General features: G+C 48.7%; 1 protein-coding gene across 2 annotated transcripts in view; it reads left to right on the forward strand.

Annotated features, from left to right (window-relative positions):
• The first annotated feature begins 8,877 nt into the window (after positions 1-8,877).
• LOC126982539 (kinase suppressor of Ras 2-like) overlaps positions 8,878-22,540 on the forward strand; it is a 32,436-nt gene continuing 18,773 nt past the window's right edge. Inside the window, exon 1 of one of the 2 annotated variants that reach the window (XM_050834679.1) lies at positions 8,878-9,829. In XM_050834679.1, coding sequence (XP_050690636.1) covers positions 9,621-9,829 — 209 coding nt within the window. In that variant the 5' untranslated portion in view covers positions 8,878-9,620. Of the gene's footprint in view, positions 9,830-20,583; positions 20,849-22,540 lie in introns of those variants that run through there. The other variant, XM_050834680.1, reaches the window with a different exon arrangement.

Genomic DNA, 22,540 nt, shown 5'->3' on the forward strand with positions numbered 1-22,540 from the left:
TCTCTCTCTCTCTCTCTCTCTCTCTCTCTCTCTCTCTCCCCTCCCACTTTTCCCCCTCCACACCTCTCGCTCCCCTGTCCTCTTCCTTCCTTCCTTCCTGCGAGCCAACTTTGCAAAACATAATTAAATCCCTCCACAGACCTGCCTCGCACCTGTCCGCTTAATCTCAATCAGTGCACGTGTTCAGGTGCGGCGAGAAAAAAAAACATGCCTGCCCACACCTGCTTACACACACACACACACACACACACACACACACACACACACACACACACACACACACACACACCTGTCCTCACACACCTGCCTTCTACACGGTCAGAGAGACGTGACAGGTGAAGCGAAAAGCGACAAGGAGAGAGAGAGAGAGAGAGAGAGAGAGAGAGAGAGAGAGAGAGAGAGAGGGTAGGAAGCGATAGACAGACGGACAGACAAGCAAACAGCCAGATAGACAGACAAACAAACAGACAGGCAGGGAAGATGGGGGGACAAACACACAAACATAGACAGGCAGACAGACAAACAGACAGACAAACAAACACACCTTCACACACCCACACACACACTACGCTGACCCATTCTACCCCTTCACGCCTCCCCCATACCGAAGTGACCTTGACCCCCCCCGCCCCCCCATTACCAGGAAGTCAACAACCCAACATGAGGAAAGGAAAGGAAAGGAAAGAACAACACACTCTTCCTCCTCCTCCTCCTCCTCCTCCTCCTTTTCCTCTTCCTCCTTCCGTGTCTCCCCCCCATCACTCATCTCTCCTTTCCTCCTCTTGTCTCCATGCGTCTCCCTCCGCCTCCCTAGTCTTTCTTCCTCTTTCCTACCTTTTTTCTTCCCTGCTCTTCCTCCATTCTTTCTTCCCTCCTCGCCCCCTGTCCATATTCTTTCCACCCTGACCTGTTTCACTGCCTTCTTGTCCCCTTCTCTTTCTTCCCTTCCTTCCTTCCTGTCCTCACTCTCTCCTTTTTCAGTGTCTCCTTTTCATCACTACCTCTCTTCCTTATTTTCCCTTCCTCCCTTTCTTCCTCCCTCCTCCCTCCCGAGACTTGCAGCATCCCTTCTCTCTTTACCTTCTCTGCTTGCCTATCTGCGTCTTTCTTTCCATTTTTATTATATCTCTCCTTTCCGCCTTGTCCCAGTTGTTAGATATACACAGACAGACAGACAGACAGATAGAAATCACATACGATGAACAGAGAGAGGCTTTGGCCGAGTGGTTGGTTGGGTCGCGGGTTCAAGCTCCTCTGACACAAGATTAGTTGGGTCACGCTACCATGGGATGAAGAAAACGGGGTTGGGTTGGGTGAAGTCGTAAAGATAAACTATTTAAATTTACTTCCTCCAATAGTGATTCTAGGAAATGAGATTGAGCGTGGTCGATATCGCAAATTATTTCTCTTGGGTGTTGTACTGTGTCTTCTCTGAGAACTCTGCAGTATGTGTTGGAAATGGGAATGTATTGATGTTTATTTATCTTAAGCTGTCATCTTAGTTATTTGGCGAGAAAGAGAGAAACACACACACACACACACACACACACACACACACACAGCCCCTCCCGCTGAACACACTCACCCTTGCATAAGACTTCCGCCTCTCACTTCACGTGGCGTCATGCACACCACCAGAACATTGTGAGAGACCTCCGCTGTGCTGTCTTTGGTCTCAGGATGATTTTAAACCATTGCCGAGAGTTTGAACACCCCCTTCCTCCCAATGCTGCCTGCCCGCCCTTACCTTGCATTTGCCTTACCCACACCTGTCGAGGGGAGGGGGGGGGGGGGGGGTATGCGCCGCTGAGATCATGAACCGAGTAAAAAGGAAAATGTTTGACGCAATGGGCCTTGACAGAGAAAAAAAACACATGTAAGGAAACAGAAAACAGGAAACTCCTCGCTTCTCGTTTTCTCTTTTGCAGTCTTGTCTTTTCATTTGTTTATCAGACCGTCATATTAACGAAGGTCATATACAAAGAAACGTAGACACAAACAAACGTAATCGAATACAGACTTACATATACATAAAAACACACGAATAACCAAGTAGCCGGATAAATAAGCATAGCAAACATAAACAGAACGAAGAAAATAAACGCGATGGCTAGCGAGCGACCGACAGACAGACAGACGGACAGGTATACGCACACCTGGCTAATCCCCATTAATGACTTGGGGACCCCGTGATCATTCTCCTGCTGACCCTTGACCTGACCACCTGCGCCAACACTATGAACTGTGTGTGGTGGTGGTGGTGGTAGTGGTGGGGGGGGGGGGGCCCGTGACTTACCTCTTCCCTCCCTTCCTTTCTCTTATCCTCTCTCTCTCTCCACTGTATTCCCTTTCCCTCCCTTCCTCTCCTTTCCCTCCATTCCTTGTCTTCTCTTACCTCATCCCTCCTCTCTTCTCTTCCCTTCCCTTCCCTTCCTATTCAAGCTCTTCCCTTCCCTTCCTTCTTTCTCTTTTTATATTCTTTTTTTCCATATATTTCCTTTCCCTTCCTTTTCATTCCCTCTCTTCGCTTTCCTTCCCTCCTCCTTTCTTCCCTTTCCTTCTCCTCCCTTCCCATTTAAATATAACTTTATCCCTCCTTCTTCCCCCCTTCCTCCTCCCCCTCGCTTCCATTTCTTAGAAGTTTACTTTCAGCCCTCCTCCTCCTCCTCCTCCCCCTCCTGGTATATGTCTCCCATCCCCTCCCGTTCTCCTCCCTAACCTTTTCGAATTTAACTCAATCCCGCCTCCTTCTCCTCCTCCTCCTCGCTTCCCTACCTTCTCCTCTTCCTCCTCCCCCTCCACCGGCCTACCTCCTCCTTCTCCACGCCTCCCTACCTCACTCCCCCTATTAGCACTTGGCAGCTCCTTACCTTACTCAAATTACCTGGACGCCCGCCCCGACCCACTCCAGGTGTTATTTGTCTATTGGTCCGACCTTTTCTTTTTTCTTCCTCTTCATTACCCCAGTCGCTTTGATCGCTTACTCGTTTACCGTCTTGTCTTCCTTTGTTTATCACGACGGTTTTTATTAATGAAGGTTATAGACGGATACTCGATGTCGGTTAACTGTAAAGATGTGTTACCTGTAGTTCTGCCACCTGCCGCCGCTAATTGGTATAATAACGAGGGAGTACAGGCAGGTGGATGTTGTTGCGTTTTATTATTATTATTTCTTTAGCCTTGCAGATCTTGATATTCCCGTGTTATGCTTTGTCATTATCTGTTTGAGGGAGAGTATTGTTATTATTATTATTATTTTATTTATTCATTTATTATTATACGCTGGATATCAGCATGCTTGTCTTTCTTTGTCTCTGCTTGGCTTGTCTGTCTGTCTGTATGCCTGTCTCTCGCAATCTATCTTTCTATCTCTCTATATCACTTTGGTGTGCGTGTGTGTGTGTGTGTGTGTCCCCGGAAACAACCTCAACACACTTCCCAGTTTCCTCATTTATAAATCAAAGGCAGGCAGGCAGGAAGGAGAGGTGGGGGGAGGGTTGGAGGGGAGAAAGAGAGGAAGGTATAGTCGCTTGATGCCTCCCCTCACGCTCTTGTATTCTCCCCACCTTCCCCATTTCTCTCCCCTCACTCTTTCCTTCTTCCCTCTCTTCCTGTTTACCTAATCCAACTTCCTTCTCTTCATTCCTTTCTTCCTTTTTGATAATATGTGTGTGTGTGTGTGTGTGTGTATGTGTGTGTGTGTGTGTGTGTGTGTGTGTGTGTGTGTGTGTGTGTGTGTGTGTGCGCACGTGCGTGCGCGCGCGCGCGTGCGCACGTACTCCCTAAACTTTAGGTTGATAAGAATTCATATATAGTCCCTGAAACGAACAAACAAAAAAAATCAACTCTGTATTGTCCATTTATCTTTTCGTTTAAAATGAATGCGAGACAAGTGTTTTCTCATTGATTATATTTTTATTAAAATGTTATTACTACTTTAATTGGGTACATATTTGCATACGTTGTTCAAGGTTCTCACTTTGCCGAAAACGAAAAATATGGTGACACACTGGACGATGCGGCGGGTGAAGAACAGACAGTGTGGCTGCGATCATTGTTGTGGCGGGAGGCGGGAAGAAGCTACTTAAAGGTGAGAAAGATGAGGAAAACAGCTCTTGCAACCAGGACAGCGGAGTGGCGGAGCAACACAAGATTAAGATAATGGCAGAGCTAATAATGTTTGGTCAAGAGGTGCGACATGACCCCCCACAAGACAGGCCAGGAACGAAGGAAGGGGGGGGGGGGGAGCTGGGCACGACTCCCCGACCTTCCTCGTCGTTTTTTAAATCTTGGAGCAAAGTGTGATGCTGTGGATCATGAGCAAAAGTAACCATTGACACGTGTGTGGTAATGCGTGTAAAAAAGACCTGCACACACACACACACACACACACACACACACACACACACACACACACACACACACACACACACACACACACAGACACACACTTGCAGCTCCCCTTTAGTCACACCTCAGGTCAGGGGTCACATTCCTGGTCATTGTCATGCAGGTGGGTGTTTCCCAAGGGAGTCGGGGTCAGGGGGAGCACGGGGAGGGGGAGGGGAGGAGAGGAAGGGACACAGAGGCAGGGGAGGGCGGAGTAAGGGTAGAAAAGGACAGAGGAAGGGAGTGGCTAAGACTTGGGATTAACGTGAAGGGTCCGAATTAGCGAGGTCACGATAGGAGCCTTTCTGAGCCTCTCCGGCCTGGCTAATGAGTCCAGTGGTGACGCCGGAGCTTGGAGGCGCCGCGGGACCTCCATGGCAGCGACCACCACCTCGGTTTCCAGGGGCCAAGGGCTGCAGCAATGACCGGTACCCTCAGACGCTTCAGCCTCTCAACAGGTATTTCCAAAGGACAAAAAGAAAACCAGTCGAGTTGTAATGAGTGTTGTTTTAGGTTCATGGTAAAGAAAAATGGTTAACTTACTACCAGGGTCATAAAACTACCCCTGGAAATGCCTACAGCTCTTACGAAAGCCTTGCCAAATGTGTGCATGCTTGAGCGCTGAAATGCTTAAGAGTACTGCCCAAAGTCCCAGCCCACACCACCTGGACCCGACTGACACGCTGACGAGAAGCACGCCAACAAGGGGACGAGAGGCGCTGAAGGAGGCCCAACAACATACACCTGGCACTGCACACCTGACGGCACACTCCTGTCTTCCGCTCCCCGCCCACACACGCGTCGGCCCCGTGAACAGCGCATGCGCGGCCGTGTATAAAGAGAGAGCTAATGCATGGCAGGTCAGGAGGTGCGACATGACCTCTCACAAGACAAGCCAGGGACAGGGGTCAGGGGGTGGAAGGGTGTTGGATGTGACCCCTCGACCCCGTGTGGTTGCGGGCGGATGTGGGAGATTGTATTGGTATGGGGAGTGTTTGTGCATGTGTATGTGGGTGTGTATGAGTGTGAATAAGTTGTCGTTGGTGGTGTGTGTAGGGGTAGTGTTGTGTATGTATGTGGGTTTTGTGGATAGGTTGTTATCGGTGGTGTGTGTATGTGTATCTGTGTGTGTGGGAGTGGGCGGTGTGGCGTGATGCGTGGGTGGAGTGAAGGCTGGGAGTGAGTGCATTACATTCTGGACACGTCTCCTCTGCGCCGTGTGTGTGTGTGGGTGTGGGGTTTTTAGTGTTGTTATGTGTGGGGGGCAGGGAAGGGAGGGGGTCCTTTGTGGGTGGAGTGATGGGTGGGTGTGTGGGTGTTGCATGCGCCTCGCCTCCCACCGCCGCCTTGAACACCTGAACTTTAACGCCGGCCGGGCACCGCTTGGCTCTTTATTAGTCAGGACATGACGCCGCGGAGTGCCGGCCTGCCCACGACGTCCTCCGCTTCGTCTTGAAACACTGCCTGACTGCTCTGCTTCTCTTCATTTTACGCTTAATTCTAACGTTTCAAGAATACATGTTTCAAAGTAGTAATGATTCGTCAACAATTTTGATGAGTAACTTAAGGGAGAAACGAAACACTTCACCGTCAGCATTATGTCGCTACCCAAGGGCGCACCAAACACACCGTGATTCGCACTGCAGGGGATGGGCACGCCTTTCCCTGCCCTGCCCTGGCCCTCCACCCCACCTTGCATGCACCTCTCCTCCGCCGAGTGTCACGTAACGACCTTGTGGTGGGGGTAAGCTTTTCACGAAGTGCTTCAAGATTTTCATCCCGTGTTCAGGGCTGAAATTTTATTGGGTATAATCCACCACGTGTTGAGGCATAAATATATGTACCATGACGGCGGGGTGCATGGGCTCTATTTATTTATTTCAAACCTTTTAGAAGAGGATTTCAAGACATCTCTATTAAATCTGACTATTTTGACATTTAATTTTCTTTATAGTGGCAGCTTGCATTTTTCCTTATAGGCTTGACTGTCTCCTCTACCTCAATAAGCTTTAAAGCAAACATTCTCTTTCCAGGGTTTGTGGCGTGACAAGACAAGACAAGATGAAAGACAGACCTCCCCCCCTCCCGCCTTATCTGTGTGGCGCCACGCTGCCCCTCGACAAACAGAAGATGCTCTTCGGCCACGCCCCGAGCATCGCCGAGGCCCCGGGGACTAGAGGTTGGGAGGGAGGGGGAGGCGGGGGATAGCTTCGGAGAAAAGCAAGAACAATAGAGAGATAAGGAAACAATGTGCCTGCTAAGTCTTGTTCCCTCACCCTCTGTGTTCATGGTGAGTATACTTTGTGTGTTTTAACCAATCTCCAGCTTGCCTCTCTCTATGTTTATAAGATTAACACAACGTAACTCGTTATGTCCCGTACTTTTCACACTCAACCGTGGAGTTCCTCTATATGCATTCTTTCCTTTGTGTATGTGTACTGTTGTTGTCGTTGTGTGTGTGTAATTCACCACGGCCTGATCACGTGTTGGACTCGTAATCGCCAGCAGGTACCCTCACGACATGAGCAAGTGCTCTTTATCGTCAATCTCTGGGTACTGCCAGGACCTCCCACACCACACACCCCATCCCCCTTGCTCAAGGGGGATGTTCTTATGTTCTTATGTAAGGGAAACGGAAAGAGTCCGGCCTGAGTGGGCTCGTACCGCCGCCCTGTCAGACAGTGAAATCTAGCAGCGCAGCGCTCTAATCACTTGCGACACGGAGTGTGTGTGTGTGTGTGTGTGTGTGTGTCCACCGGTCGTGCCCAGATCGGTTGAAGACGCCTGGCCGGCAGCTGCCCCGCCTCGCCAGCTGCCGCGTGAGGCCACAGGTTTGGATGGTCTTCGTAGCGCGATAACCTGCCGGCGCCGCGGAGGGAAACAGCAGGCGCGCTGGGAATGCCACGAGCGGCGCCGTCATCCTCTCACTCGCGCCCAAGGCTACCCTGACACAAGGGTTAAGAGTCCACCACCCGAGAGCCCCTCTCTCCTCTTCCCTCTTATATCACCTACGTCTCTAGATGCCCTACTCCCCTGTTTCCCTTGATGTCCTACTCCCCTGTCATTCCTTGGTGTCCATATCTCATCTGATTCACGTCCTTGTTTTCTACAAGTGTTAAGTCATTCTTGTGTCACGGGACCCTTTATTCCTCAAGTGTCTGTCTTCTACGAGCGTCCAGTCACTTTGTGTTTCCTTCCACGGATGTATATTTTAACCTTACCTGTGTGTTCCCTATGTCCAGAGTGTGTGTAGTGTACGGGTGTTTCAAGGGCGTCCCTCCCCCAGGGGTGTATTAGTAGCATACGATTACTCCCCTCCGCCGCGTGTCCTCCTACGGTGCGTAGTAGTAAACGTTGCTCCTCTCCCCCCCCTCTCCCCCGAGCGTCTTAACCCCGCCTGGCAGGGAGTAGCAGCAGCTGCCAAGGTAGGACAGGTAAAGTGGGGGTCGGGAGGGCTGCTGCAGGTGTGTTGTCGGGGTGAGGAAGGGCAGGGAGGGGGGGCGAGGGCTGGCCAGGTGCTCACTTGTTGATCAGGGGCGGCACGCGCTACCGCCCGCCCTCTCTTCCCACTGTGCTTCGTCCGCTTCCACGCCGCGTCCTCCAGCACGCTCCACGCCCCATGTTGCCTGCTACACCTCCCCAATCCGCGCCCTGGACCTCTGCAGAACACCGATGGATCCCTCCCGCAGCGGCACGGACCCCAGAGCGCCGCACGAGGAAAGAGAAAGAACGATGTCTTGTGGGAGGGGATCGCTCACTCGCCACCTGGACTCCATCAGCTGACCGGCGGACTTGAGTGCTGTTCCTCCGTCTTTTTTGTTTCTTAGCACGCAGCTGTACACCGCGGGCGGGCGCGGCCAAGGCGGCAAGGACCTCGGCGGTGTCGGCCTCCTGCCCCTCGCCGACGAAGCCCCTGGTGAGGCGTCCCCCGGCCCTCACACGCCTCCTCCTGCCGGGGCTAACACCTCGACTCTGCAGGGGGTGGTGGTGATGGCAGCGGTGATAAGGATGGCGGTGATGATAGTGATAATGATGATGTTGGTAGTGGTGACGAGAGAGAGAATTTTTGCCCGTAGATTGTTAGCTTGAGCGCATTCAAATCATTTTTAACCTTCATTTGCTGCCCCTTTTAATACCCAAGTCTTGTTCATCGCGTTAAGGGAGTTTATAAATACCAAATGCTCTCTCTCTCTCTCTCTCTCTCTCTCTCTCTCTCTCTCTCTCTCTCTCTCTCTCTCTCTCTCTCTCTCTCTCTCTCTCTCACACACACACACACACACACACACACACACACACACACACACACACACACACACACACACCACGGTTCATTCCCCTCCCTCTCTCCTTTCTCTCTTTTGTTTTCCCTTAACACTAAAACACCGATGAGGCAATCGGAATCGTCTGCGTCACCCGCCTCTAAAGTGTTCAGTCCGAGAGTAATGGCAATAACTCCAAATAAAAGCGTCAACTTATTATTGTTTTGAATTTTAATGGCTAATTGGTATCGCAACTCTTAAGACGATATATAAGGAGGTGGGCAGTGGCGCGTGCCCAGTGTGAGCTGGAGCATGTAGTTGAGAGGCTCCTCCTCCCGCACCGCCCCCCTCGTCTCCCTCCAGTGGTCACGGCGTTTCGGGAAGGAGCGGAGCAGCATTAGACCGTCCACGAGGGGCCCAGCAGAAGCCTGAGGGACACCGGAGTGTAGTGTGTCAAGCTGAGGGAGGCAAGAGACCGTGAGTTAGAAAAACGCATGTGCCTGAGGAAGACGAGGAAGTGTGAGACTGAAGATACGGAAGTGTGATTGCAAGAGAAACGTGAGGTGGAGAATACGAGAGAATACCAGTGACCATATTGGGTGAGGATACAAGATACACACAGGTTAAAAATAAAGTAACGAAGGACACGAAGCAAGCCAATCATCCAACGCAACGCCACAACTTGAACGGTGAAGAAAGGAAGTCGCGTGACAGACAAAATAACCCAAGAATCTCGTGTTGGTGGGTGTGTTTGTATCCCGGACAGCCGCGTGACAGCCCGTGGGTGGAGGATGAATGTGTGGGTGTGTGGGGCGGCGTGGCTCAAGTCGCTAAGCCCTCAGTAGTCCCGCTCGGGAGGACTCGGAAGGAGTGGAGTGGAGTGGCTGAGTGACCTATCGCAGGATGGAAACTCAAACCCTTCAGTAGTCCCGCTTCGAGGACGTTGAGTGGCGGTGGCGTGTGAGCCTCGCCATGGCCTCCATCTACTTCACGGAGGGCGGCATGGACGCGCACTGGGGCCGCTCCAACTCCCTCGTGTCCACCACCAGCAGTAGCGGCTGCGGCGACTCCCTCCTCGGGTCGCGTCTGGGGTCACGGTGGGCGCTGCTGGGGGATGACGACGTGTTTCTGCCCGCCACCGTGGCCATCCCGCGCCCCTGTCTCCCCGACCTTGACCTCAGGTGAGTCGGGAGGCTTGACCCTTGACCTGCCTACTTCTTCCGCCCACCCTGACCACATTATTTCATTTACTGGAGCTTGGTCTGCTTTGTTTACCTCATTTTTTCTATCTGCTTCTCTGGCAATATATGTTACTCAGTTTATCTGTTTGCCCGTCTTTCTGCGTGTCTTTGTATGTATATTTCTTTGTCCATGAATTTATCTGATTAGCTTTCTGTCTATCTGATTTTCTCTTTATCTTCGCGCGCGTGCGCGCGTGCGTGTATGTGTGTGTGTGTGTGGGGGCACCCGCGTCGGAAACGTACAGAAGCACTCGGAGATGCATGGCATGTCCTACAGTGGAATTATACAGACTGATGTTGATATATATACTATATATATATATATATATATATATATATATATATATATATATATATATATATATATATATCCATCCATCATCATCCAATTATCTCTGTAGGCTAGGTGGCACACACACACACACACACACACACACACACACACACGCGCGCACACACACACACACACACACACACACACACACACACACACACAGAGAGAGAGAGAGAGAGAGAGAGAGACAAATCGACAAACAGAAAGTTAATCTGATAAATTCAGACATACAAATATACTACACACATAGTCACGGACAAAGATATATACAAACAGATAAAATGATTAACATGTATATGCGTCACCCCGTCTTCTCCTTAGTTGACTCGGTCACCAGTTCGAGTCCCGTCCGCCGCGCCATTTATTGTTGTAGGAAGCAGCGATCATCCTAATGTTATCGTGGCCTTGACGCGGCCCAGCACGGGACTGACAGACTATAACTTACCGACGTGTTGAGGTCCATGGAATACCAACCCCTTCTCTCTCTCTCTCTCTCTCTCTCTCTCTCTCTCTCTCTCTCTCTCTCTCTCTCTCTCTCTCTCTCTCTCTTTTTATTTTGTTTGCTTGCCTCCTTCCTTGTTTGCTTCCGTGTGTGTGTGTGTGTGTGTGTGTGTGTGTGTGTGTGTGTGTGTGTGTGTGTGTGTGTGTGTGTGTGTGTGTGCGCGCGTGTGTGTGTGTGTGTGTGTGTGTGTATGTGCATGCAAGTCTAGACCTATAAATTGTTTAAAGAGAGAGAGAGAGAGAGAGAGAGAGAGAGAGAGAGAGAGAGAGAGAGAATGACGTCACGCCTTACGTCAGCGCTGCTCTCTTCCTTTGCCCAGCGAGCAGCCAGGCCGTGTGGGACTTGCGTCAGTCGTCTGTGTGTCTGTCTGTCTGTGTGTGCATCTGCCTACCTCTGTGTGTGTCCCAGCCCGTGTACTGTCCACCCGTGTCCCGTTTACCCCTTCCATCCCATCCCAGCAGACGTTCCCTTCCACTCAACCCCTTCCATTCAGCCCGTTCCCGGCACCCATCACGGTAAATCAGTCTATTGAACAGGCACTCAGGCAGCCCACCTCCTCCTTCTTCCCCTCCTCCTTTTCCCCGCGTGAAGGTTTATTATAGCCTCCCCATAAATAGTTTTCCGCTATTCTTACTACTCCCCGTTTTCTACGTGACGCGTCCTCCTCCTCCTCCCTCTTCTGCAGCGATGACTTTTTTTTTTTTTATTATTTAATCTCGTGAAGTGGAGTTGATGGTGGTGGTGATGGTGGTGATGCTTATGTGATTGTGTTTTGTTTGTGTTTTTTATTTATTTATTATTCTTTGTGATATATTTTTACGGGTCTCCAATATATTTTGTTCTTAGTGATAAACTGGGAAGTATATCGATATTTTCTTTAAGTGGTTTTGCTACTGTGAATTTTTTCTTCATTTCACGTAACTTTTTAGTGACGTTATAGAAGACAAAGGGAAACCACGCTGCTGCATTAAAATAAGACAGTGAAAAATATTAATACTTTAGTTGTTCCTGTTATATATTTGTGAAGAACGGAAAAGAACGGGGGAAGTAATAGTGAAATTTAACGAGTGAGGATTGATGCTGAAGTGATTCCTTTGACTTCATAACACGACAGAAAACCTAATAACAGTGAATAATGACAACAACATTGCTCCATTTATTTTTTGATGTGAAGAACGGGAAAAAAATCACAAAACATCATCTTCGAAATATTGATTGATGTTGAAGTGACTCCTTTGACCTCATAACACAAGAAACCTAACAATACAGTGAATAATAGTAATAACGTTGTTTCTATTATTTTTTGGTGTATATAAAGAACGGAGAAAAAATCACACTAACATCGTCTTCGGAATATTGATTGATGTTGAGGTGACTCCTTTGACCTCATAACACAAGAAACCTAACAATACAGTGAATAATAGTAATAACGTTGTTTCTATTATTTTTTGGTGTATATAAAGAACGGAGAAAAAATCACACTAACATCATCTTCGGAATATTGATTGATGTTGAGGTGACTCCTTTGACCTCATAACACGACAGAAAATCTAGCAACACAGTGAATAATAGTAAAAATGTTTCTATTATTTTTTGGTGTATGAAGAAGGGAAAGAAATCACACTAACATCGTCCTCGGAGAATTGATTGGTGTTGAAGTTATTTCCTCGACTTCTTAGAACTAACAATAAACTTAATAGGACAGTGAAAAATCATCATGTTGCTCGTGTCACTTTTTGATGAAGAACGAAGAAGCTCACAACACTAACGTCATCTTCGGAGTAATGATTGATGTTGAAGTGATTACCTTGACTTCGTAACGCTACAAGACAAGGAGCCGTGTTACTGCCTTACTTGAGCGCTTACTTCAGTGACGAACGTGGAGCCTCAGAGCATAGACAAGAGTGTTACCTGGCTCATCTGGCGCCCGGCTGCTCGGGATGTTATGATGAGGTAAGGTGTGAAGCTGTTTGACTCATCCCCCGCATTCATTCATTTCCTCTCCTTTCTTTCTTCCTCTAAACCTCCCCCCCAACACCAGCCCCCTTCCCTTAACACTTTAACATACATCACTTTATTTCTGTCACCTGTTTTCTTATATCTGTGACTAACTATTTTAATCTCCCTCCCAACCTCTCCACCCCCTCCCCACACTAGCACCCCCCTCCCCCCTTTACATACACCAATATTTCCGTCACTTTTTTTCTTTTTTCTCCTCTCCCTCCTTTCCCTGTATTCTCATCCCCAAATCCCTCAGTTATCCATCCGCCCACCCACTCACTCCCCGCTTATTCATCCCTAATACTCCCACTCACACCTTCACCCCTTCCCCCTTCCCCCTCCTCCTCCCCACTCCACACACACATCAAGTCAAAAGGAAGATGCTTACACACAAAATCTTTCCACCTCCATCTCTTTTTTTTTTTTCCTTTTCGTTTGTTTCTTCCTTTCATCTTCATCTACAAAGGAAAACACACACACACACACACACACACACACACACACACACACACACACACACACACACACACACACACGCACACGACCTACATTTGCAACTTAATTAATCTTCATACAAACCTACTCAATCATATTCTTATTCTTATTCGCTCTACCTGACCTTTGACCTAATTAGAGCTGAACAATACTTTACCTTGTTCTCTGTTCCCATACAGTGTTAACTTTCTAACTAATTTACCTCAGGCTTACCTATTTTTTACCTGCGAGCACGGCACTACCTCTTTTTATCGACAGTTCTCCCTTCTCTTAGTTCCTTCCTCCTTCCTTTATTCCTTCGCTCTCTTTCCCACCTTGCCTCTACCTGTCCTCTCTCCTCAGTTTCTCCTATTTTCTTGCTTCTTTCTCCCTCCTCTTCACCTGCCTTGTCCGTCTACATCTCCCATTTTCTCCCTCCTCTTCAGCTGCCTTGTCCGTCTACATCTCCCATTTTCTCCCTCCTCTTCACCTGCCTTGTCCGTATACATCTCCCATTTTCTCCCTCCTCTTCACCTGCCTTGTTCGTCTACAGCTCCTACTCCTTTAATTCTTTGTTTCTCTTTTCCTTGATTTGTGTCACTGATCCCTTCTTTCCTTTGTCTCCGCTTCTCTCCCTATTTTCCTCTTCCTTTCTCTCTCTCTTCCTCTTTCTATTCCTCACTTAAATCACGTTCCAAGGCTTTCATCCCTCTCGTCTTGACTCCACATTCACTCAGTACACTACACTACACCTTAGCCTTCCTACACCCCATGTTAACCCTCCCTATTCCCTACACCCCCTCAGCCCTCCACAGCACACCCTTAGCTTCCATACGCCAAAAGTCTATATAGTATGCCATTGAATTACAAACACTCACATACTCACTCACTCACATCTCAAACTCTCCCAACACTCCCCACCCTCACTTAGCACTCCATACCTATGCTCTACATCTACTACCTTAAAACTACTTCGTCACTCCTTTCTTCTCCCTCTACTCCTCCCCCTCCTCCTCCTCCACACACCATTCTTTCCTCCCTTTATACTCTCCCTGTGCCATATATTTACCTCCCAATTTCCCTCCTCTTCTTCAAACACTCGCTAACTCACTCACTCACTCACTCCTCCCAGCCTCTCCTCCTCCACCCCCCCCCTCCTCCTCATACTATAGTTCCCTCCCTTTCATACATCAATTATTTCTGTCACCCCTTTTTCTTTTCCCTTCTCTCCCTCTTCTTGTATTCTCATCCCCCTCACCCACCCTCCTTACCCCCTCATCCACCTCCCCCCTCCCCACCTACCCCTCAACCACCTCCCTACCCAGCAGCCTTTTACCAGTCTTTCTCTTTTTTCCCTTCTTTTTCTATCCTTTTTCAGCCCCTTAAACCCACACCTTCAATGCCGTACCCTCTCCCTCATCCCTTCGCCCCCTCGCGCTCTCCTTTCAGCCGGGGAACAACAGGGAAAGAGAGAGAAAGAGAGAGCGAGAGAAATGACTTCAAGGAGACAGCGCCTTCTCAAGAGGTGGGCGTGGCTCTAAGCTCCGCCCCCTTGTGACGTCACGGGCTTGGCGGTGACGTGAGCCGAGGGGAAATTAAGGTGTTTACATACAAGAGTTGCTTACGTCAGGCCGCGTCCACGAGCCTTGCCTTCAGGACGCTGTAATGTGGCTGAAGAGTGATCGGAAGGAAATACGGAGGAAGAGAAAAGAGGTAGAGGTAGAGAATGAAGGGTAGCGAAGGAAACTAATGGGGGAGAAGAGATAGAGGCAGAGGGTAAATGGCAGCGAAGGAAGGAAGGAGAGGAAAGAGAAGTGGTAGTATAGAGACAGGAGGGAAGGGAGGGATAGAAGAGGCAGAGACGGAGGAAAAGGGTGAGGAAAGGAAGGAAAAGAGAATGGAGAAAGAACAGGTGGTAGATGCAGGGAGGGAGGAGGCAGAGAGAAGGAAGGAAGGAGCGGAGGAAGCTGATGGGAGAGAAGAGGTAAAAGTAGGGAAGGAATGATGAGGGGAAGGGAGCGAAGGAAACTGATGGGGGAGAAGAGGTAGAGATAGAGGGAAGGGGAGCGAAGGGAGGAAAAAGGGAGAGAAAGAGAATAGGTAGGGGATGGTGGGAAGGAAGAAAGGAGGGAGGGAGCGAAGGAATAGTGAGAGAGGAGAGGTGAGACAAGAAAAGAAAGGGAGGTAGGGAGGGAGGAAGAAAGTGAAACTGAAAGGAGAGAGAGAAGAGGTAGAGGGAGGGAGGGAAGGGGACGAAAGAAAGAGGGAGGGAGAATGAGATAAACTAAGAAGAGGTAGAGGTAGAGATAGGGAAAGCGAAAGAAGGAGAGAGGGAGGAGAGTAAGGAAAACTGTAATACGAAAGATATCGAAGGAGGGAAGGAAGGAAAGAGTGAAGAGAAACTAATGTCAGAGTAGAGGTAGAGGCAGGGAAGGGAGGCAATAGGAAGGAAGGAAGGAAGGGGGGGAGGGGAGGAAAGAGGAAAGATAAACAAGGAAGTCAGTGTAGTATTTATTTGTTTTATTTTAGGTAGGAGGAAAATAGCAAAAAGATAAATATAAATAGAATAGTAAAAACAATCCAGTGGAAAGAGAAGAATTAAAGGGAAAGAAGAGGGAGAGAAAAAAAGTATTGGTAGAGTATTTTTTGTGACAGATGAGGAAAATAGCAAACGGTAAATATAGGAAGAGTTAAAAAAAAGATTGATCCAGTGTGAAAGAAGAGGAGGCAAGAAGAGACAGAGGAAGGGGGAGAGAGAGAGAGAGAGAGAGAGAGAGAGAGAGAGAGAGAGAGAGAGAGAGAGAGAGAGCAAAAGCTAGAAATGTCACCAGGAAGAAAAGAAAGAACACAAATAAAGTATAAGAAAAAGAAAATTGAATAAGACGAGTGATTGAATTATTCCAAAATATCGTCGTCCTCCTCCTCCTCCTCCTCCTCTTCCCCCCAGCAGTCCCCTCGCTTTCTCCCCACCCCTTCCTCCCCCCTCACCCTCTCTCTCCTTTTTTCTGTATCTACCTTCCCTAACTACTTTTCCCACCTACTTTTCCCACTCCACTCCACTCCTTTTTGCCCTGCTCATTCCCCGCCCTACTCCACCCCTCCTCCCCCCCGCGTCCACTCCTCCACACATACATCAGGAAGAAAGTTATGTTGAGGTAACGAAAGAGGCACTTGAGGAGCGCGTTCACCAATGGATCGAAACGTGATACACACACACACACACACACACACACACACACACACACACTTGTACGCATGCTCACTATAATTTACGCTCGGATTCACTCCCCCCCCTCCCACCCCACACACACACAAATGCGTCACGCCGTAGTGTTGTTGTTGTGGACAAGACATATACTGCCCCCCCCGCACCACCACCGCCACCACCACCACCACTATTGCCACAGGAGCTTCATGTTTACAAACACTCGCCGTGACGCAAGGGACGCCGCCGCCAGCAGGGCATCGCTGAGCCTCGCCCCGCCACGCGCACATGGTTACCTTGTTATCGGAAATACAAACTGTTGCCGCTTGGGTGAATTCGACGTCAACAATACTCGAATTTTTATCTAACAATTTCTAGTCAGTATCGTCAAATAATTAAATTGTGATTAAATTTTATTCATACTATATTTTCCTCATTCGATACTCTTGTGAAAATATACGTCAGCAAAGCCATTCACGTGTGTAGCCACGCTTCGTTCCGCCAGTCAGCCGTCAGTTGATTCCTGTGGCTGAAGAGCGGTCGAGTGCTGCGTGTTCGCCTTGTTAAAAACTTTGACCACCCGCTGACGTGTGAAAAGTGTCACCAGACAGCGGCGGGACTCGAGCTTGGGACCACGCGTACACAATAATAATAGTAATAGTAGTAGCAGTAATAGTAGTAGCAGTAGTAAAAGTAACAGTAGTAGTAGCATCACCAGCAGTAGTCGTAGTCGTAGTAGTGGTAGAGGTGGTAGTATTTTTTTTTACGTCGCGGCCTTTTGCGCCGTTAGGCTTTTCTCCATGGTGGGGCCTGATGGTCGGCCCAGCCCGTTCTGGCGCAGGCGGGTGTTTATAGTGGCGCCATCTTGTTTTGGCTCGTGCTGCCCCCCGGAGCTCATCTTTGAGCCTCTCTTTGGAGAGGTAATCTAGAGTCCGGGTTGATGGGTGGTCTTAGGCCACTCGACGGTGACTGAAAAATCCCAAGTGTGCGGCGGCCAGGATTCGAACCCGCGTCCCTCCTGGAGCTGCTGGACGCGGCGCCGGCACGCTAATAATAGTAATAACAATAAATAATAATAATAATAATAATAATAATAATAATAATAATAATAATAATAATAATAATAATGATAATAAAATATATATAAATACATAAATAAATATACAAAATAAAGCAATAACAGAGTGACGTCACCGCCCAACCAACAACACCAGGAGCACGTAAACACCGCGATACTCGTTGCACACAGCGGGGAAGGGGAGAGAGAGGGGAAGATCAGCGAAAATAACAGTTCATAGCTAACTTAATAAGGTCACGTCACCGCCCGGCGCGCGTGTCGGGGCAGCGGCGGCGGCACCTGCGTCACGGGGCGTGTTTGTAAACATGACGGCGGCGGCGGCGACGGTGTGGTGGTGGTGGTGGTGAGGGTGGGTGGGTGATGATGGTGGTGGTGGTAGTAGTAGTAGTAATAGGGTACCGTGTCTTGTCAACAACAACACTACCGCGTGACGCAAGTGTGTGTGTGTGTGTGTGTGTGTGTGTGTGTGTCTAAGAGTACCAAGCTACACCACCTTTCATCCCCCATTCATTTAGAAGCCATATTTGTTTTCATAATTTCCTTTCCGGCCCCTTCCACCTTACATTCTGCCCCGCCTCCCACGCCCACAGAAATCACAACCACCACCACCACCACCACCACCACCCACACGATTCCATTCACTAACCTGACTTTCCTTTCTTCCGTCACTTACCAACTTTACTCTCTTACCTCTGTTACCACCTTTTTTACTACTACTACTACTACTGCTACTACTACTACTACTACTACCACTACTACTACCAGCCTTGTGTTTTCCTCATTCATTCAACTCGTCACATACAACCAGGTGAAATTCAATCTGCGTTTAATGAGTCGTATATTCCCTACCATTCCCACCACCATCCCTACCTTCATTCCTACCATTCCCACCACCATTCCTACCTTCATTCCTACCATTCCCACCACCATTCCTACCTTCATTCCTACCATTCCCACTACTATCCCTACCATTCCCACCACCATTCCTACCTTCATTCCTACCATTCCCACTACTATCCCTACCATTCCCACCACCATTCCTACCTTCATTCCTACCATTCCCACCACCATTCCTACCTTCATTCCTACCATTCCCACCACCATTCCTACCTTCATTCCTACCATTCCCACCATTATCCCTACCATTTCCACCATCATTCCTACCTTCATTCCTACCATTCCCACCACTATCCCTACCATTCCAACCATTATCTTTACCCTTTCCTACCAACATTTAGCTACAATCATTTCGTGGCTTCACACAACAAACAAGAATATGACGTTTGACCTTCTGTCTCGCTTAGTCCGGGTGTGTTGTTGTTGTTGTTGTTGGTGGTGGTGGTGGTTGAGACGGTGGTGATAGTAGTGGTGAGGTTGTGATTTCGTTGGTGGCAGTGATGGTGATGGTGGTAGTAATGTGGTTGATGTGAGTGTTTGTGGTGGTGATGGTGGTGGTGAGGGTGTGTGATAGGCCTACCTTGTTCTTTCTTTTTTTCCTTTTCCTTTTTATTTTTTTTTTTGTTACTGTTGACGGTGGGCGGTTTTGCGTTTTCAGTGACAGTGTTTATGCAAAGATCTATTTTTTTGTGTGTTTTAATTTTCAGGGAGTTTTCATCACATTTTGTTTGTTTTTTCCGGTATCACTTTTGTCTTTTACTAATTTATTTATTCTCGTTTTCCTTATTATTTTGTTTATTTAGTTCGTTCGTTTGTTCGTTTGTTTTACATGTTTATTCTCTTATTTTTCTTATTCTAATGTGTGTGTGTGTGTGTGTGTGTGTGTGTGTGTGTGTGTGTGTGTGTGTGTGTGTGTTTGCGGATGTTTGTGTTTTTTTTGTGTGTTTTTTGTGTGTGTTTGCGGATGTGTGTGTGTGTGTGTGTGTGTGTGTGTGTGTGTGTGTGTGTGTGTGTGTGTGTGTGTTCGTCGTATCCTCTGTCTACCTGTCTGTTTCCCTATCCCCCTTTCTCTCTCTCTCTCTCTCTCTCTCTCTCTCTCTCTCTCTCTCTCTCTCTCTCTCTCTCTCTCTCTCTCTCTCTCTCTCTCTCTCTCTCTCTCTCTCTCTCTCTCTCTCTCTCTCTCTCTCTCTCTCTCTCTCTCTTTTCCCTCCCTCTCTTTTTCCTCTCTTTCCATCTACACCTTCAATATCTACTTTTTCTCTTCCTTTTTCTGGTTCCTTCTTTATTCCACCTCTGTTCCTCTTCTCATCTATTCCTATTTGTTTTTCCTCAAGGTATGGCCAGGTATCTCTCATCTCACCTCCACTCACACCTGTATACCTGCGGATCTCACTCAGGTGCAAAGGAACAGGTCGGCAGGTGATGGAAAGGTGTGTTAGTGGAGCAAATAGTGGACGAGTGGAGGGGGTGGAGGGGATATGCCGGTGGGAGTAGTGGGTGGGTGGAGGATGGTGGTAATAGAGGTGGTGGTGGTGATGAGAAGGTGTAGTTGTGGGGATAATTTGGGTGGTAGTAGTGGTGTTGTTGGGGGGGGGGGGGCTAATTCACAGTGGTAATATCTTGCATTGTGGTGTATACTTTTTTGGTGTTGATGTTTATGGTGGTGGTAGGGATGGTGGTTGAGATGTGTTCCTGGTATTTGTGTTAGTGAAATGTGTATGTGGTAGATTGACCTAAAAAGTCTCGTGTTGCTTTTTGTAAGGTGGTGGTGGTGCTGGTGATAATGATGGTGATGATGGTGATGAGTTCCAGGTATCGGTGCTGGAGAAATATATTGTCGATCGGCTTCTAAATACGTGTGCTTCTTTAGTGAGGTTGTAGGAGTAGCCGCGGCCGTGCAGGAGCCAGGACGCGGGAGTATACACACTACGGACGTGGGAGTAGTGGGCGAGTGGCACCAAGTTGTTAGTGCCACGCTCCGCCAGGTGTCAGCGGCGCCATATACAGGTGACATCAGGAAGCGAGAGTGACAGGGAGGGGAGAAGGTGTCAGGGAGGAGGCAATGGGAGCTCGGGGAGGAGGAGGAGGGGGAGGAAAAGGCGGAAAAGTGTTGTGTAGTGAGGGTGAGGGCCGGGTGAGGGCGAGGGTGTGCGGCACCCTGTAGGTGGTAACAGTGTCGGGGGGCAGGTGAGCCAGGCGGCGCCGCGCTGGACCCAGTCTGAGTCAGGACGTGAGTGGGGGAGGACGTGTGTGTGTGTCTGGCTCCTCCAGTCACTACACAGCCTCTTAGTGATTTTATTTTTCCGTTTTTATACCGATCTTTTGTTGCGATGGTTTTCGCTTTTTAGTTGGCTGCCGTGGACCGGCCATGGGTGTTCAGGGCCAGTAGGACCACTCGGGGTCCAGTCTGCCGCCAGCCAGCCTTGCACCACAAAAATAGGCTCAGTAGCGAGCCTGTTGGAAGTCGTGTGAGTATCCAGTCTTTCCAGGGTTTGGGTAACGCGGGGTTTCCTCCTGGGCGGTCATACTCCTCGGCCACACTCGCTGCCGGGCCGGAGCCACAACAGTGTGCTCTGCGTCTGTCTGTCCCGCATGCGCCCTGGCCCGTCACTGCCAGATATCGGCGCGGACAGATGCTGTGTTTATGGCACTCACTGGAATCCCTCCCCCACAGTGCCCTTCCTCCCCGCTGCAGTGCCTCGATAGAATGCACCAGAACGTAGAGAGGCTGTGCATTAAAGATGGCACCCATAGATATGGTTATTTTAGATAAGTCTGTTGTTGACTTACTTGGAATGAGAAATGACGTGAGATTCATATGAGCGTTATCCAGATCCACACATAATTAGTCTCGTTTTTTTCTCTATATTTACCTATCTATCTATCTATCTATCTATCTATAACTATTTATCTATCTATCTTTCTCCCTTTGGCTGTATCCTGCTCACGTGTTTTAAATCCTTCACTTCTTATTGCTAGGCGCTCATGTATCCGCTCTGCCACACTTTCCTTGGTTTTCAGTTGTTTCCATTCTCACCTATTTACCAGAAACACACACACACACACACACACACACACACACACACACACACACACACACACACACACACACACACACACACACACGTCCCTCCTCATCCCGTTTCTCATTTCCAGAGTCAATAGGGGAAAGATTTTATGTGTATGCATCTTGTGTGTGTGTGTGTGTGTGTGTGTGTGTGTGTGTGTGGACATAGGATAGAGGTTAAGAGGGCACGAAAAGAGAAGAGAGAGGAATATGTGAAGGGAAGAAGGATGCTGTCGAGCGGGAGGAGGAGGAGGAGGAGGAGAGGAGGGCCGGTAAGGGGAGAGGGAGGTAAAAGATGGGATTTGTGCTGAAAGGGAAGGAAGGGAAAAAATTAGGAAAGGGGATGGAAGATGTATAAGGAGCAGGATAAAGAAGCAAAAGGAGGAGGCTGCATCTGTCTGCCTGCCTTTCTGTCCGTCTGTCCGCGAGTTAGTCAATATAGTGTTAAATCCGGAGCGGCGGGTGGTGGGGGTGGACGTTAAGGCTGAAAATCTCGCCCTGTGCTGTGGAGTCGCCGCCTATACGACAGTCCTTAAGTGCGGTTGACGAGATATTGATTCTTCCCTATATACTTAATTAACAATCCCAGGTGTGTGTGTGTGTGTGTGTGTGTGTGTGTGTGTGTGTGTGTGTGTGTGTGTGTGTGTGTGTGTGTGTGTGTATCACCTGAGGTTCTATTGATCACAGGGTCAGAATGTCAAAGGTCAAGGTCACGCCAAGGGAAGAGAGAGAGAGAGAGAGAGAGAGAGAGAGAGAGATTGAAAGAAAGAAAGAAAGAATGAGAAAAAAGGACGAGCGAAATAGATCACAGGACAGACGGATAGGGACAGAAAAGACAGCAGACAGACAGATAGACAGGCAGACAGACAGACAGACATAACTCCAGACAAAAAGATCAACACTTAACAGACACACGGACAGACAGACAAGCACACACACACACCAACACAGGACAGGTTCGCGACACTAAAGCCGTGGGAAGATTGGAGTGTTCTACTTTGAATTCTTACGCTATGTTTTCGTTTTCTTCATTTTATTGCTGTTCTTTTCTTCTGTTCCTCCCCTGCTTTCACTTTTTTTTTTCTCCACTACT

The sequence above is a fragment of the Eriocheir sinensis genome, chromosome 51, assembly GCF_024679095.1.
Source record: "Eriocheir sinensis breed Jianghai 21 chromosome 51, ASM2467909v1, whole genome shotgun sequence".
Classification (NCBI taxonomy): Eukaryota; Metazoa; Arthropoda; class Malacostraca; order Decapoda; family Varunidae; genus Eriocheir; species Eriocheir sinensis.